Source organism: Podarcis liolepis (genome assembly GCF_965112155.1).
Source record: "Podarcis liolepis genome assembly, chromosome: 2".
In the NCBI taxonomy this organism is placed as follows: Eukaryota; Metazoa; Chordata; class Lepidosauria; order Squamata; family Lacertidae; genus Podarcis; species Podarcis liolepis.
The window spans coordinates 116363672-116380164 of record NC_139555.1 but is presented as its reverse complement, the minus strand read 5'-3'; the positions used below and the strand labels follow the sequence as shown (position 1 = coordinate 116380164).

General features: G+C 47.7%; 1 protein-coding gene across 1 annotated transcript; it reads left to right on the top strand.

Moving 5' to 3' along the window:
- The first annotated feature begins 2956 nt into the window (after positions 1–2956).
- On the top strand, positions 2957–13107 carry LOC310701314 (uncharacterized protein). Its single transcript, XM_083492034.1, has 5 exons — positions 2957–4110; positions 7445–8163; positions 8411–8537; positions 10460–11023; positions 11542–13107. The coding sequence occupies exons 2-5, from the start codon at positions 7456–7458 to the stop codon at positions 12168–12170; spliced, it is 2028 nt and encodes a 675-aa protein (XP_083348160.1). The 5' UTR covers positions 2957–4110; positions 7445–7455; the 3' UTR covers positions 12171–13107.
- The last annotated feature ends 3386 nt before the right edge of the window (positions 13108–16493 follow it).

Below are 16493 nucleotides of genomic sequence, written 5' to 3'. Positions count from 1 at the left end.
GGAGGCATCACGGTTCAAATACACTTACTAGTAATGGGAAAGAAGTTGAGGAGGGCATGTAGCGGGACCAGTGAGGGGTGTGGCCTGGGAGAAGGGGTGTGGCCTCAGTGGCATTCCAAGGGTCATACAGGGAGACCTGGCTGGAAGGCCAAAGTTTGCCCCTGGCTCTGGGGTTCCACATCCCTGGCCACTGATCCTGCTAGCTAGGGATGATGGAAGTTGTAGCCCCCAAACAGCTGGAGACTCTAGTTGGGGAAACCCTGATTTAGATTCTCTGCTATCAGTGTACCCTCAAAATTTCACTGGGCTTCTCTCAATCTCAATCTCTGTGTGTGTCTCCATCTTGATAGTTCTATTGTCCTCCAATTGCCCTTTCCTTCTTTCTAATCTTCCCCTATTTAGTACCCTCCAGAAGTTCTCAGACTACAACTCCCAGCATCCCTGATTACTGGCCATGCTGGCTGGGGATGATGGGAGTTGGAGACTAAACATAGGCTGTTTTCAAATCCACTACAGTGGTACCTCGGGTTAAGTACTTAATTCGTTCCGGAGATCCGTTTTTAACCTGAAACTGTTCTTAACCTGAAGCACCGCTTTAGCTAATGGGGCCTCCTGCTGCCGCCGTGCCGCCAGAGCATGATTTCTGTTCTCATCCTGAAGCAAAGTTCTTAACCTGAGGTACTATTTCTGGGTTAGCGGAGTCTGTAACCTGAAGCGTATGTAACCTGAAGCATTTTTAACCCAAGGTACCACTGTATCGCTTTCTTAGCAACGTTGCTCTCTCCTGATTTCTCAAGGCTTGAAATGTCCTAGCACACCACTCCGGCACCAATTGTTCTCCTGTTTACACTTCAGCTCATATTTAGGGCCTGCAGATGCATGGAATGTGCTAGAACACGAAATGCCTCTCCAGGGCAGCTGCCAGCTCTCGATTAATAATCAACAGAATATATTGCTAAAGTTTACCTATTTCCGTCTACCCAGACCACCTTTCAGGTCTAGGTCCCAGCAGGCAACTGAACAAACCAAATGTTAAAAATAATAATACTTAAGTTACCACTTTGCCATAACAGCCTTGCAAGAGACGTTGACCATGAGACTAGCTCCCTCTCCCCCTGCCAACTCTGGCCAGGGATGAGTGAGGTAGCCGTGCACCAGAACCAGCGTGGCCTAGTGGTTAGTGCAGTGGTTCTCAAAAGTGTGTGGCACACCACACTGGTGTGGCAGGAAAGGGTGGCAAGTGTGGTGGGAATATTCAAGGGCAGTCAAAGAAACATTTAAACTTTTCATGGTAGTATAAAATATAAAGAACAGACTATAAAGAACACACAATGCTGTTTTTAACTGAGCAGAAATATGTTTGGAGTGACCAGTTTTGACATATTTTTATTCTGAAAGTGGGGGTTGGTCACTGAAAAGTTTGAGAACCACTGGATTAGAGTGTTTGACTGGGAGATGGTTCAAATCACCACTCGGCCATGAAGCTCTCTGGGTGACCGTGGGTCAGTCACTTCATCTCAGCCTAGCCCAGTGGTTTTCAACCAGTGTGCCGTGGCACCCTGGAGTGCCTTGAATGATGCTGAAGGGGTGCTGTGGGCAACACTGCCTCTGTCTCTCTTTCTTTCCCTCCTTCCTCAGATGCCCTCTGGAGTCTCTGCCTCCCAAAGGCTTGCACAGCTGTTTGTTGCAGCAGCCTGGCTACAAGCTCCCCAGGCAAATAGTGCCTCAGGGGCTGGCCAGGGGGTGCTTCCTAGGCACCTGTAGGGCACTGTGAGAAGCCACCTCTCTTTAGAGGCAGGGCGGGCGCAGCTCAAAGACAAAAGGTGACAGCTGTAGCTGCCCATAGGACTCCCAAGGAGAGGGGAGAAGAGAGGAGGCTGAGGCAACAATCCACAAGGGAGGATTCAAAAAGGGGTGAGAGGCTGCCAGCTCTACAGGCAAGAGGTGACACAAATGGACTCCTGAGCCCCACAGGGGTGCCGCAGAAATATGTAATTTGTCAAGGGAGCCATGAACCCAAAAAGGTTGAAAACCTCTGGCTCCATGGCCAGACTGCCTCTGTGGCTGGGTGAGGCAGTCACCTCAGGTGACAGGCTGGGGGGCAGCTGGGAAAGCTGGCAGTCCAGCCCCACAAGTGTGCTGCTTGCTGCCTCCTATGTTTGTTGCACTCTTTCTCCATCACCCCTTGTTCCTCTCCAACCTCTTTTTTCCCTCCCTTGCTCCCTTCAGCATAGGGACGTGGGTAGCGCTGTGGGTTAAACCACAGCACCTAGGACTCGCTGATCAGAAGCAGAAGGTCCGGCGGTTTGAATCCCTGCGACGGGGCAAGCTCCCGTTGCTCAGTCCCTGCTCTAGCAGTTCGAAAGCACATCAAAGTGCAAGTAGATAAATAAGTACCGCTCCAGCAGGAAGGTAAACGGTGTTTCTGTGCACTGCTCTGGTTCGCCAGAAGCGGCTTAGTCAGGCTGGCCACATGACCCGGAAGCTGTACGCCGGCTCCCTTGGCCAATAAAGCGAGATGAGCGCCGCAACCCCAGAGTCGGCCACGACTGGACCTAATGGTCAGGGGTCCCTTTACCTTTTTACCTTCAGCATGCCAGGGCTTCCCTGGGCCACTGTCAGTTGCCTCAGGTGGTGGTAAAGGAGGAGCAGCCACCATGCCTACCTCACAGGGTCATTGTGGGGATTAGAGGAGGCGGAGAACTCTGCACACCACCTCCTTGAGCCTCTGGGCAAGATAGACACAATAAATAAATAAAATTATCGCCGCCCTGTAGACACCTATGCCCAGATGTTGCTGTACTACAGCTGCCATCCCTAACCATTGGGCTCTGCTGGCTGGGAGTGATGGGGGTTGGGAGTCCCAATGACACTTACAGGACACAACATGGATTATCTCCGATCTAGGATATCCCCGTGTTTGCGTTTGCAGAACGATTTCTCTACAATATACCTGTTCCGGATCAGTCTCTTGTATTCCAGGTGTGATCAAAGTGAGCTTTAAAACAAGAAAAAGAAATATTGGAAAGGTTTCAGTAAACATGCTGGTGAAAAACCTGCAATGCTGTTGGACACCAACTCCTGTAATTCCATAAGGACATAGGAAGAGACTTCTGGGTCAGCGCAATGGCATCCTGGTCTCAGAGGCCAACCAGGGGCCTGTGGGAAACCTAAAGGCGGGACTAAGCCCCAAAGCCCTCTCTCTTGCTGTGGCTTCCAGCAACTGGTATTCAGAATCATTGCTACCTCTGACCATGGAGGCAGATCACAGCCAGTCCTGGCAGGTAGCTGTCCTTCCTGTAATCTGTCCTGAATCTGTAAAGTGAGAATCACAGAATTCTAGAGTTGGAAGGGAGCCTGGGGGTCATTTAGTCCAACCCGCTGCAATGCAGGATTATACAGCTGTCCCATATGAGGATCATACCTGCAACCTTGGTATTATCAGCACCAAAGTAACCAACTGAGCTATCCAGGACCAAGTTTTTCTTTGTTCACTTTCTTTTGTATATTATTTCATAGAATTTATATATTGTAGGGAGGGGGGTGGACACCTCATACCGCTTTACATTAAAAATAAAAATATCACTTAATTTATTTTTTTACAACCATAATGTAATACATACAGAAAAGTTAAAGCCACAATAGAATAAAGCACATTAACACTCATGCAAGCTTCCTATACATCAGTCTTATTTCCTGTCCATGGTCAGGATGAGAGCTGTAATCCAACACTCTCTGAAGGGCCAGATGTTTCCCTGATCTAAGAAAATCCCACCCGCGTCTGATTGCTTTTGCATCCATTTCATGTATATAGGGGCCGGGCTGCCTTGTTCCTTTCCTGCTTTTATGCCATGAGCCACCCGGACTCTTAGGGGTTAAACTGATAGAGAGAGGCGTTTCCTAGACGGGCACTCTCCCCCACCCCCAAGGTGTGCTCAATTCTTTTTCCTGTTTCTCCTTGGCCAGGTGGGAGAGGCTCTTCTCTCTCCGTTCCGCTTACTTTTTCTCTCTCTTTTTTTTTTGCCTTCTCAAATTTTTGGCCATTTTGGATTGCAACATCCGAGGGGCTGCAAGGGATCCTGCAAGTGGAACAATAGTAATAAAAAAAAGGTGAGCGAAGAGGGGACTGTTTTGGGGAGAAAAGTTGTGAATTGGGAAGGAAAAGGCAGAGAAGTGTCTCCTGCAGGAAAGTCTAAGCAAAAAAAAAGACGGTTGCTTAATGCGGAGCCGTGTGGTTCAGTGGTTAAGGGACTGAGCTAGAACTGGGGCAGGCGGGGAACCTGGGTTCAAGCCGTCACCCAGCCACGACGCTGCCTTGGTGAACTCGGGACACTATCTCAACCTAACCTTCCTTGTTAGCGTTTTTATTAAAAAATATGGATGTGGAAGTGATTGGTCGTATGCTGATTTGAACTTCCTGGATGAAATGTGAGATAACTGTAGAATAAGAATCCCAATCTCCTGCAAGTGTGCGCCACATAATTTTCGTTCTGCACATTAGATTCATAGAACTGTTGTAAGGGACTCTAAGGGTCATCTAGTCCAACCCCCTTGCAACGCAGAATTCAAACCTAAATAACCCCTGACAAATGGCCATCCAACCTCTACAACAGTTACAAAAATGTACATCAGGCAAAACTTTAAAGCCTGCAGAAAAAAAAGAAAAGAAAGGAATTTTTCCAGGGTGGTCAGGGAAATAAACACTCCAAATAAGTACATCCGCAACTCGCATCAAGGACCAGGTGGCTGAGAAACCCACTGCAGCAGGAGAAGAGGGTTGCCCATGGCTCTTTGACATCAAAGCCAAGAATGGGCTATCTCAGAGCTGTGCTGGATCAGGCCAATAGCCCATCTAGTCCAGCATCTTGTTCTCACTGTGGCCAAGTAGGCGCCCAGATGGAAAACCCACAAGGAGGAGCTGAGCAGGAGAGCCCTGTCCCCTCCTGTGGTTTCCAGCAGCTAGAATTCAGAAGCATCTCAGCCTCCCAAGTGTGGAGGCGGAGCAATAGGCATCCTGGCTAGTAGCCCTTGAGAGCCTTTTTCTACTTGAATCTGTCCACTCCTCTTTTAAAGCTGTCCAAGCTGGTGGGCATTACTGCCTCCTGTGGCAGTGAGTTCCATAGTTTATGCAATGGCAAAGAATTGATCCTTTCATGCACGAGAAGTTAATCTCCGGAACTCCTTGCCTATTAATATCAGGCAGGTTCCTTCACTGAACTGTTTTAAGTGCCTTATAAATACCTGCCATATTTTTCGTTCTATAGGACGCACTTTTTCCTCTCCAAAAATTAAGGGGAAATGTGTCTGCATCTTATGGAGTGAATGCAGGCTCCTTGGCTTCAGCGATAGCAACGGGAAGCCTCCGAAGCGCAGAGGGAGCACTCTCCAGGCTTCAGGGATAGCCGCCTGAAGCCTGCGGAGCGCAGCGCCAGTTCCCGCTGCGCTCTGCAGGCTTCAGGTTCCTTTCGCTGAAGCCAAGAGAGCAAGACTCTCCTGGCTTCAGCAGAGAGGGAGAGCTGTGCAGCGCCCCTTCAGCCAAGCGGGAGGAGAAATGGAAGGGGCTCCGTTTCTCCTGCCACTTCGCTGAAGGGGCGCTGAGCAGAAAGGGGGAGAATATTTTTTTCTTGTTCTCCCCCTCTAAAACAAGGTGCGTCCTATAGTCCAGTGCGTCCTATAGAGCGAAAAATACGGCAAGTCCACTCAGGCGTGTAAACCATATTGCATATACCGTATATACAGTGGTACCTCAGGTTAAGAACTTAATTCATTCTGGAGGTCCGTTCTTAACCTGAAACTGTTCTTAACCTGAAGCACCACTTTAGCTAGTGGTGCCTCCCGCCGCCGCCGCACGATTTCTGTTCTCATCCTGAAGCAAAGTTCTTAACCCAAGGTACTATTTCTGGGTTAGTGGAGTCTGTAACCTGAAGTGTTTGTAACCTGAAGCCTCTGTAACCCAAGGTACCACTGTATGTTTGAAAACATATATATATGAAAACAAACATATCCCATGCTCTGATTTATGGGAAGGGATCTTCTGTGCCAATATCTGACTTTCAACATGATCACATTCTATTGAATCAGACCTTTGGTCCATCTGGTCAACCCCAGGGATGGGGCGCCTGCAGGCGTCCCCAGATGATGCTGGATTCTAAATCCCATCCTCTGTGATCGCTGCCCAGACCAGCTGGTGCTCATGGGCATTGGAGTCCCAACAACTTCTGGGAGCTCACAGCTCCTCCACTCGCGATCACAATGATTTTCGGCTGTTCTTGGAGTCAGCTTCACTCTTATTAGTTCAGCAAATTTCCCACTTGCCTTGTTTACTCCTCTCCTGCTCTGCTTTGCTCCCTCCATGTTTTTGCTTTCTGGGACGGGTCATTGAACTCTGAGAATGCTTCTTGCTTGCCTGCAGGGAGGATAGAGAAGGGTGTGTGTGTGTAAATTTATCTTGCTGTACAAAGGTAAAAATTTTGCTCATTGCTTTGCTCATGTTTGCCTCTGGTCCCACCCACCTCTGACATGTGGCCCAGTAGGGAATGCGGCCTTCAGAATCCCCACCCCTGCGCTGATTTCCTGGTTCGGAAGGAGCATGTGCCAATGACTGCAGTAATGGGAGAGGGTGGGGGGCTCTTGTCCTGCCTCTTGGGTCATCTAATCCAACTGCATGCAAAGCGTTTTCCTGAACTACTGAGCTTTCTGAACTACTGAACTACTGTCTTTCCCCGCAGATGTGCAATGCTTGTGCACAGTTCATGCCTCTTCCCTTGAGGCCACAGGTGGGGGAACCAGTGCCCCTCCAGACATTGTTGAATTATTTCTATTTACCTAACAAAATTGACATGCCTTTTGACTGAAAAAACACCTCTAAGCCATTTACAAAAATATACTGTATGTCTGTAGAATGTATATCATTGGTCACCCTGGCTGAGGCTGTGGAACATGGACAGGGTTTTTTTATTTTTTTGTATTTTTTAACTGCAAGTTTTAAAACCATAAAGGCTGGTAATAACAACAACAACAATAATAATCCCCGCGATGGGATGAGCTCCCGTTGCTCGGTCCCTGCTCCTGCCAACCCAGCAATTCGAAAGCACGTCAAAGTGCAAGTAGATAAATAGGTACTGCTCTGGCGGGGAAGGTAAACGGCGTTTCCGTGCGCTGCTCTGGTTCGCCAGAAGCGGCTTAGTCCTGCTGGCCACATGACCCAGAAGCTGTATGCTGGCTCCCTCGGCCAGTAATGCGAGATGAGTGCTGCAACCCCAGAGTCGTCTACAACTGGGTCTAATGGTCAGGGGTCCCTTTACCTTTACCTTCATACATACATACATACATACATACAACAGGAGGGCTACAAGCTCCCCCCATCTCTGATGTAACCAAACAAAGGAGTTTCCTCTGTTCACAAGTATTGATGGTTGTTTGCTTTCCATTCTCCATTCTGCAGCCAGAATAACAATGGAAGACCAGAACTTGACAGGATCCTTCCAAAAGAAGAGATTGGAGGCAGGAGGGGAAGACCCCCAGGTTACCCCCATTGGGGCCTTGAGAGAGTTTCAGGCAGGGGCGACCCTGCGACAAATTAAGCCAGAGCCGGAGGAGCAGTGCTGGGATGCCCAATGGCAGCAGTTCCTGAAGACGATGAAGAGCCCTCAGTCAGGCTGGAGAACTCCGCAGATATCCAAGTTCACACCAGAGGAGGATTTGAAGGACTCCCAGGCCTCGGGGAAGGCTGTCGCCATGGGCAACCAGTGGCCTACAAGGGAGTGTGTGGCCCAAGGCCTGCCAGGCCTCCCGGGAGAAGTCCAGGAGGCCCATCAAACTCTGGACCTTTCCGTGAAAGTGAAGGAAGAGGTTCCGGAGAAGCAAGCTCTCAGCTTGGAGATGCGCTGCCTACGCTTCCGCCATTTTGGCTACCGGGAGGCCGAAAGGCCCTGGGAGGTCTTGAGGCAGCTCTGGGAGCTCTGCTGTCAGTGGCTGACACCTGAGAGGCACACCAAGGAGCAGATCCTGGAGCTGGTGACCCTGGAGCAGTTCCTGACCATCCTGCCCCTGGAGATGCAGTGCTGGGTCCGGGAGCGCAACCCGGAGACTTGTGCCCAGGCTTTGGCCCTGGCGGACGAGTTCTTGCTGAGGCTGCAAGAGGCGGAGCAAGTGGGGAGAAAGGTCTGAGATATTTTTGTAATTTCATAAACTATGGGGAGTGTATGCAGCTAAGTTGTACTCCAGGTCATGAACCTAAGTCGGTCGTGTCCATTGACGTCAATGGGTCTACTCTGAGTAAGGCTAACATTGGCTGCCACCCAAGGTTTCCCTCTGAGCCTGCTGACACCTCCGTCTTCTGTGTGGATGGTGCCATTTAACTTGCATAAGCGACTTCATCTCACCGGCTGCGTCTCTCTTCCTGTTTCAGCTCCCGGAGCCTTTTCATATAGTGACTGTTAAGTCCCCCAAATCAGAGGAGGATCCCTCAGATGCTGTGGAGCTGCTTTTCCCTGCGGAGGTGGCCCGGGAGAATGAGGAACTTGCCAGGTTGCTGGGTGAGGATCCCCATGTCCATATCTCACTGTTGGATGGCCTCTGTGGGGATGATTCCTGCACTGGCACTGGAACTGCCTTTGCCGTCCTGGTGCCCTCCACATGTGGGACTACAGCTCCCATGGTGTGCAGGCCAGGATAATAATAATAATAATAATAATAATAATAATAATAATAATAATAATAATAATTTATTATTGTTTATACCCCGCCCATCTGGCTGGGCCTCCCCAGCCACTCTGGGTGGCTTCCAACAAAATATTAAAATACATCAAACGTTAAAAGCTTCCTTAAACAGGGCTTCCTTCAAATTAGGGGGGAGTAGTGCTCCAGCAGACGGGGAAACCTGCGACCCTCTGCATGTCGCTGGGTGCCAAGGGTGCTGCCAGGGAATGTACCCAGCAGAGAGTTAGTTCTTTATTGTCCAAGCTGACACTTATAGTAGTTTCCATGGCTCCAAAAAAACCCACACACACCAGCCTAGTGTCTAGACAGCTATTCCCAGACCTGTGCTTTATGGAGCAGTTGCAACAACAAGAGACCACAATACCTCCACCAGTTTATGTACCATTCTCTGATAGGCTTCACACATGCACCTGGAGACTTCCCCAGTTAGCAGAGCCAGTGATCAGGCATGATGGGAGTTGTAGTCTGGCCATGTCTTGAGGCCCGCATGTTCCCCAGCGCTGCCACAGAGTAAGACGTGTGGTCTCCCAAAGATCTGTCTTTGACCCTGTGCTTTTAAACTAGATTATAAACAACCTGAAGTTTGCAAGGAGCCTTGACGTTTGGCCAGGTTTGCCAGTGGTACCAAATTATGGAGGGTGGTAAATATGGAAAAGTTGTGATGAGCCCCAAAAGGATCTCTCCAAAGTGGGCGAACAGCCAATGAAATGGCAAGTGCTGTTTGGTGTAAGTATGAAAGTGATGCATGTCGGGGCAAGAAATCCTAGCTTCACGTATGTGCTGTGTTAAGTTGTGGGTGAGCATATCAGACAACAAAGCGATTCTTCAAACAGCTCTTCTTTATTCAGAGGCCAGAACTGAACTGAACTGAAGGGCTCAGTCAACCTGCTTATATAGAGCTCCAGTACCTCGTTACTGTAACAACTTTCTAAAACTATCCAATCACTGAACGTCACTTTCGATCCCTTATTTGCATAACTATCTACAGTATCCCCCTGCTGGCCCAGGGTGAGAACTTCAGTGCATAACATGCTGAGTGGTCTGAGATTGTAGATACAGTGGTACCTTGGGTTACATACGCTTCAGGTTACATACGCTTCAGGTTACAGACTCCTCTAACCCAGAAATAGTACCTCGGGTTAAGAACTTTGCTTCAGGATGAGAACAGAAATCGTGCTCCAGCAGCGCAGCAGCAGCAGGAGGCCCCATTAGCCAAAGTGGTGCTTCAGGTTAAGAACAGTTTCAGGTTAAGTACGGACCTCCGGAACGAATTAAGTACTTAACCCGAGGTACCACAGTACTGAACAGGAGAAGGATCTTGGGTTCATTTTGTGGATAGATTGATGAAGATGTCCATCCAGTTTGCAGCAGCTTTGAAAAAAGGCAAATCCCATGTTGGGGAATCATTGGAAAGTTAGCAAATGTAGAACTGCCAGACTTATTAGAAACCTATAGCGCAACCATACTTTGAATACTGTGTATAGTTCTGATTGTCCTGTCTCAGAAAATATATTGTAGAACTGGAAATGATCATTATTCTTCAATTTATTACCTGGCCTTCACCAGCAGGTCCCAGGGCTAGTTACCACTATTTAAACTTCAAAAGGAATAAAAGTTAAAGATTACCATCACAGGAATAGGGTCGGCTCTGAAAGGACGTGTCTCGGGGTGTGAGAGGGCAGGGTAAAAATTCAACATTCTCCCCACAGATTCCTCAGATCGTTCTTTACCCCCACAGGCAATGCAGAAACAAAGGCGAAGGAGGGAAATCTTCCATTGCAAAGATCGAAGCAAGCAGAATTCAACTCAATACCTTTGGGGAAAGCCAGAGAGGACGACTTGCTCCGTCATGACAATCGAGCCTGGCTTTTGACTCAACAGGGACTAGAAACATTCCAGCAATCAGTGCCTTGTGAGGAAGTGGACACCATCGTATGTGACAGCCCTGTGAAACAGGGACTCGCTGAGGGCGAAAGAAGAAATATGTGCGTGGACTGTGAAAATCTGTGCCATAGCTTCAACTTTCCCAAGAGTCAGAGGATGCAAATGGGAGAGGACCCCGACCACTGCAGTCTGTGCGGGAAAGCCTTGAGGAGCGGCCCCTCCCTCGCCGCGCGCAAGGGGGCTTTCCCCGGAGAGAAACCCTACCGGTGCTCTGAGTGCGGGAAGAGCTTTGGCTGGAAATCGTCGCTCACTTCACACAAAAGGATCCACACGGGGGAGAAGCCATACAGGTGCTCCGAGTGCGGGAAGAGCTTTGGGATCAGCTCCCAGCTGGTGAGGCACAAGAGAATCCACACAGGTGAGAGAAACTTTCCCATGGCCCCGACTGCGCTAAGAGCTTCAGCCAGGTAGCCTCTCTCTCCTGACACACGGGAAAACCGCCACAGGGGGGGGGGAGAATGATCTGAAATATCATAGCTTGAATTGGTTTTATTGTGGATTGTTTTATTTGGTGTGTTGTAAAGCACTTTGAGGCTTTTTCTTTAAAATATAAAGCGGTATAGAAATGAAATGAATAATAAGGATAATTTCATTGCCAAAAGTAAAAAATGGCACCTCGGCATTCCATTGTGGCGACCGTAGCCTAGGTTTAAGGAGACATTTGGCGATTAATTTACATATCTGAGTTTTTAATCCTACCATGGAAGGATGTCATCAGCAGCATCTCCCACTAATAAGGCTGAAGGTGGCTGAAGCACAAGATGGCGGTTGTGGAGCCTTGGTTTCCAGTATTTTCTCTTGATTATAATTATATTATCACTCCCCTCACCCTGGAAGAAATCCAGTTAACCGCTCCACCCGTTTCTTTGTTGTTAGATCATTTGGTTGCAATGCCGTCGCACAAGAAGAGGAAGATAGATTTGGAGTGCCGCATTTTCAATAAGAAATGGACACACGACTATTTCTTTGTGGAGCTGAAAGGCATGCCCGTGTGTCTCATTTGTGGTGAGGCCCTCTCCATCCTGAAGAAGGCCAACCTGCAGAGGCACTACAGGACGAAGCACATCCAGTACGAGGAGTTCCAAGGGCAGCTGCGCGAGGAGAAGGTCAAGGCGCTGAAAATGGACCTGCACGCCCAGCAAGGCATCGCTCCGGAACCAAGGAAGGAAATGGACAGCGTGGAGCAAGCCAGCTTTGTGGTGAGCGAGCTGGTCTCCAAAAAGCTTCGCCCGCTCTCCAGAGGCGAGCTGGTGAAGGAGTGCATTGTGGCCACCGCCGCTCTCTTGGCCCCAGAGAAGCTGAAGCTCTTTGAGAGCGTGAGCTTCTCTCGCAGGAGGGGCCCAGCTCACAGCAAGAACTCGGCTCGGGGAATGGAGGGGTCTCTTGCAAGGGACCCCCGATTACCAGAGGTGAACTTGGAAAGCCAGCTGCTAGCAGCCACATTGTTGATGCCGCCAGGCAAAAGTGAGCTTGAAAAAGAAACACAGCCACAAGTGTCACACTGAAAAGCTGCTGTGTTGAATGTTTATCATTATTTTATATATATTCTCTTCTTTATTTTTTTCTTAAGTTCTTCATCATCAGAATTTTATCATTTGTACGCCACCCATCTAACTGCGTTGCCCTACTACTCTGGGTGGTTTCCAACAAAATATTAGAAACACAAGAGCCCTCAAACAGTAAAATCTTCAGCTGTGAAGTTATATAATTTTTACATTTTTTTATCTTGCAGATTATAGAAGATGAGTCCCCACTGCTTCTGTTTGGACCCCATTCCCCACAAAATAGATTTTTCCAATGGGTCACTGGCCTTTCATTTAACAAATAACGAAAGGTTCCCCACAGCAGAGTGTTTAAGTGTAGGCTGGTGCCAAAGGTAGAGGCAAATGGTTGCAATGTATTAACCTATATTGCTTGGTTATATTCATTTTTTTCTTCTGTGACGGACCTTTAAGAAATCGACCTGGTGGTGAGGCAGAGATTGGGTGATCTTTCCTCTTTGAGGCACAGTTTGTTCCTTTGTACGTTCAAACATGAAAAATAAAAGTGAGCCAGCACGACAAAATGGTTACAGAATATTTACCTGGCGAAAGGCTGGCATCCTGTGGCCCCTTTCAGATGTTGTTAGATTTCAACTCACGTCTTCCCTGGCCATTGGCCATCCTGGCTGGGACTCATGGGAGCTGGAGTGCAATGATCTCTGAAGGACCACAGGTTTCCTTGCGTCTAGGTCCACAAATGCCGGGGACAATTCAAATCCCTCCCCAGTCGTGAAGCTGATTGGGTGACTTAAAGCTGGTCACCATCTTTATGTGAAACCTCCCTCACAGGGTTGCTGTGTGCGTGAAAGCAATATATCTTGCAGCGGCCTTGATGAGGGAAGTGTGGAACAGAAACGTACTTCCTAGGTAAAAAGACAGGAAATAGTTCTGAATCTGATTGGGGAAAAAGCATTCCTTGTCTCCATATAGCATATAGCAGGGCTGGGGCCCATGTGTTGTTGAACTCCAGTTGAAGTCCCAGCATCTGGTTCCTCAGCCCTCTGCACTCTCTCTCTGGAAACCTCCAGCTGCCAGGTGACAGGAACCAGCCAATGCCTCCCAGTTCAGAAACAGACTGCCAGGAACTGGGATTGCAAGTTGCCAATCTGGGAAACTTAGGCAAGCATCAACATATTCGGTTTCCATGCTTATGAATGTTGATTTGGATCAGATCGTCTGAAGTGAGGAAATATTAGGGGAAATATCTGCTTGACACCACCTTGGGATAGTTTTGACAGCAATTCGGGGAACTGGGAATATTTCTAGGTCCATCAGGGTTGATGGACCAGCAAATAGCTAGAGAGGATTAAGGTGTGTGTTGGTGGGGTGGGGGTGGAATTAGGCCTTGTTTCTTGTGTGGCAGATAAGAGATTCCATAGTTCTTGTCAAATAGAACTAATTAAAAGTTTTTACTGTTAAAAAAAGTTGTGAAAAATACTTACAGCTGAAGTTGCAAACACACTGATCCTGATCCCTGTACAGTCGTACCTTGGTTCTCGAATTTAATCCGTTCTGGGAGTCCGTTCGATTCCTGGAACCGTATGAGAACCAAGGCGCGGCTTCCGATTGACTGCAGGAGCTTCCTGCACTCAATCAGAAGCTGTGTCGGACATACGACTTCTGAAACATTTGAGGAGCAAGGCGTTTGGCATTCAAGGTATGGCTGTATTACATATGCACTACAGTTGGGTTGAAACAGTTCTCTTTACACTTACCTGATTTCCACTTAATAATTTATCATAATAATTTATTATTTATACCCCACCCATCTGGCTGGGTTTCCCCAGCCACTCTGGGCAGCTTCCAACAAAATATTAAAATACAATAGCCTGTTAAACATTAAAAGCATCCTAAACACGGCTGCCTTCAGATGTCTTCTAAAAGTCTGTTAGTTGTTTTTCTCTTTGACATCTGGTGGGAGGGCGTTCCACAGGGCAGGTGCCACTACCGAGAAGGCCCTCTGCCTGGTTCCCTGTAACTTGGCTTCTCACAGGGAGGGAATCACCAGAATGCCCTCAGCGTGGACCTCAGTGTTTGGGCAGAACAATGGGGGTGGAGATGCTCCTTCAGGTATACTGGACCGAGGCCTTTCTAAAGGTCAGCGCCAACACATTGAATTGTGCTCGGAAACGTACTGGGAGCCAATTGCACATGTGGCCTGTGGTCCTCAGAATCCACCCCACCCCCTTCCATGGCTCTGCTTCGCACCTTAGCCAGCCGGGATGTGCCTTTAAACTCCTGACAATGCCTCCTCCTCGCCTGGATGGAGGGGAGAGCGTTGTGTGTGCATTTGTATCTCAGATATATCCTTCCCATACAAGGCAAAACTGTTCAAACTATGGCACTACATCTTTTTTTGCTTTAAAAAGAAAGCATTGAAAGAAGGGTTGTTTTTAAAATTTATTGCTTTATTTGTCACAACTTAATGCAAAGAAAAGAACTTCCCCTTTTTCCAGCCAGTGTGGTGTAGTGGTTAAGAGTGGTAGTCTGGTAATGTGGTTCGTGTCCCCGCTCCTCCACATGCAGCTGCTGGGTGACCTTGGGCTAGTCACACTTCTCTGGAGTCTCTCAGCCTCACTCAACTCACAGAGTACAGTGGTACATACGCTTCAGGTTACATACGCTTCAGGTTACAGACTCCGCTAACCCAGAAATAGTACCTCGGGTTAAGAACTTTGCTTCAGGATGAGAACAGAAATCGTGTGGCGGCGGCACAGTAGCAGCGGGAGGCCCCATTAGCCAAAGTGGTGCTTCAGGTTAAGAACGGACCTCTGGAACAAATTAAGTACGTAACCAGAGGTACCACTGTATTTAACAACAAGTACTTGAAAGACCAAACCGCGATGCAGCCGTGCTCTTTTCCATCCCTTTCCAAGAATTGCAACAATCTGTTCCTCCAATTGGTTCTCCCTTCACTGCAGTCAACTGAAGGCAACCAACTATGCCCTGGGGGCCCGATCTTTCTCACTGCCAATGAAAATGAATGAATAGAAGGAGAACCTATGCATGTGTCACCGACACAAAAACTTTGGATATGCACTCTGTAAAATAATGAAACTTTACTTCCCCCTCCCCCCCTCTATCCCCACTTCTCAACTCCCCAACCTTATACTGTATGCAACATTATAGTCAGTCTGTGTGTGAATTTTGATGATATCCAAAGTAACAGAGTAGCTTATAGCTAAGAAGCAAAATAGCTGTTCTAGGTGATAGTTCCTTTTTACAGACTACAATGTCCAGACTCTTGGTATTCAAAAGAACCTTACTTTCATAAACATATAACTGAGAAAAATATATTTACAATCTCATGCTTATTCAAACACAGGCATGTTCTCACTTGAATTGTCTTACAGTTTCTTACAAAAGGTTTTTACTTTCACCTCAGCAGTAATTCTGTTTTTGAACTTTTGAGCAGTAATTTTGATCAGCATTTAGTGATCTTCCACTGTTTCACTTCAGACAGATCACACTGACACACGATAGTATCCTGAGACATCTCTCTCAGCAGCACTTCTCCCTCATGCACAGAGAGAGAAAAGAACAGAAAAGCAGTTAAAAACAACAGTTACTGGAATAACAGTCTCAACAGAATGGAATGCCTCCCTCATGTGACTAACACACATGAGGGCTACTGTCAAAGGAAACTCCATCTTAAAACATTCTCATTTATGGAAATTAAACCATCATCCTTAGCACTTTCCCCAGACTTAGAGAAACCAGCGAGCCTTAAAACTAGGAGAGCAAAAAGCACTTAGCGGCACCCATAGAGGAGATGATTATGATGATAGCTCAATTGATGTCAGTGAGCTTATTCTGAATAAAACAACCCATTGCTTTGTAGACCTCAGATCTCCAGAGGAGGAAATAAGGGGATTTGTGTCAGGGAACAGCTTCCAAACCCTGCTGCCAATGCATTCTCCTCCTAGCTACACTTGCTATTCGCAGTTCATTGTCTTCTGGATCAGTGCCTTAATCTTTTGTAGATTCTGTATATCAGAGCATAGCCATTGAGGTGTCCCCAGATGTTGGTGTCCAGTTCCCATCAGCTTCAGCCAGCAGGGCAGACAGTCAAGGATGATGGAAGCTGTAATCTGGACCTCACCACCTGGACTCTGCTGCCCTATATCCTTCCCATTGAAACAACCGAGAAAATAAATTTTGTATGCTATAGATTTATCCTAGTCTGGTGCATGCAATGTCTTTTGTTTTGCAGCTGCATGATTTGTGCTTGTATAGTGGTGGCCATTGGCTATAAACAATAAAATTTATAGATACAGTAGATTGAAC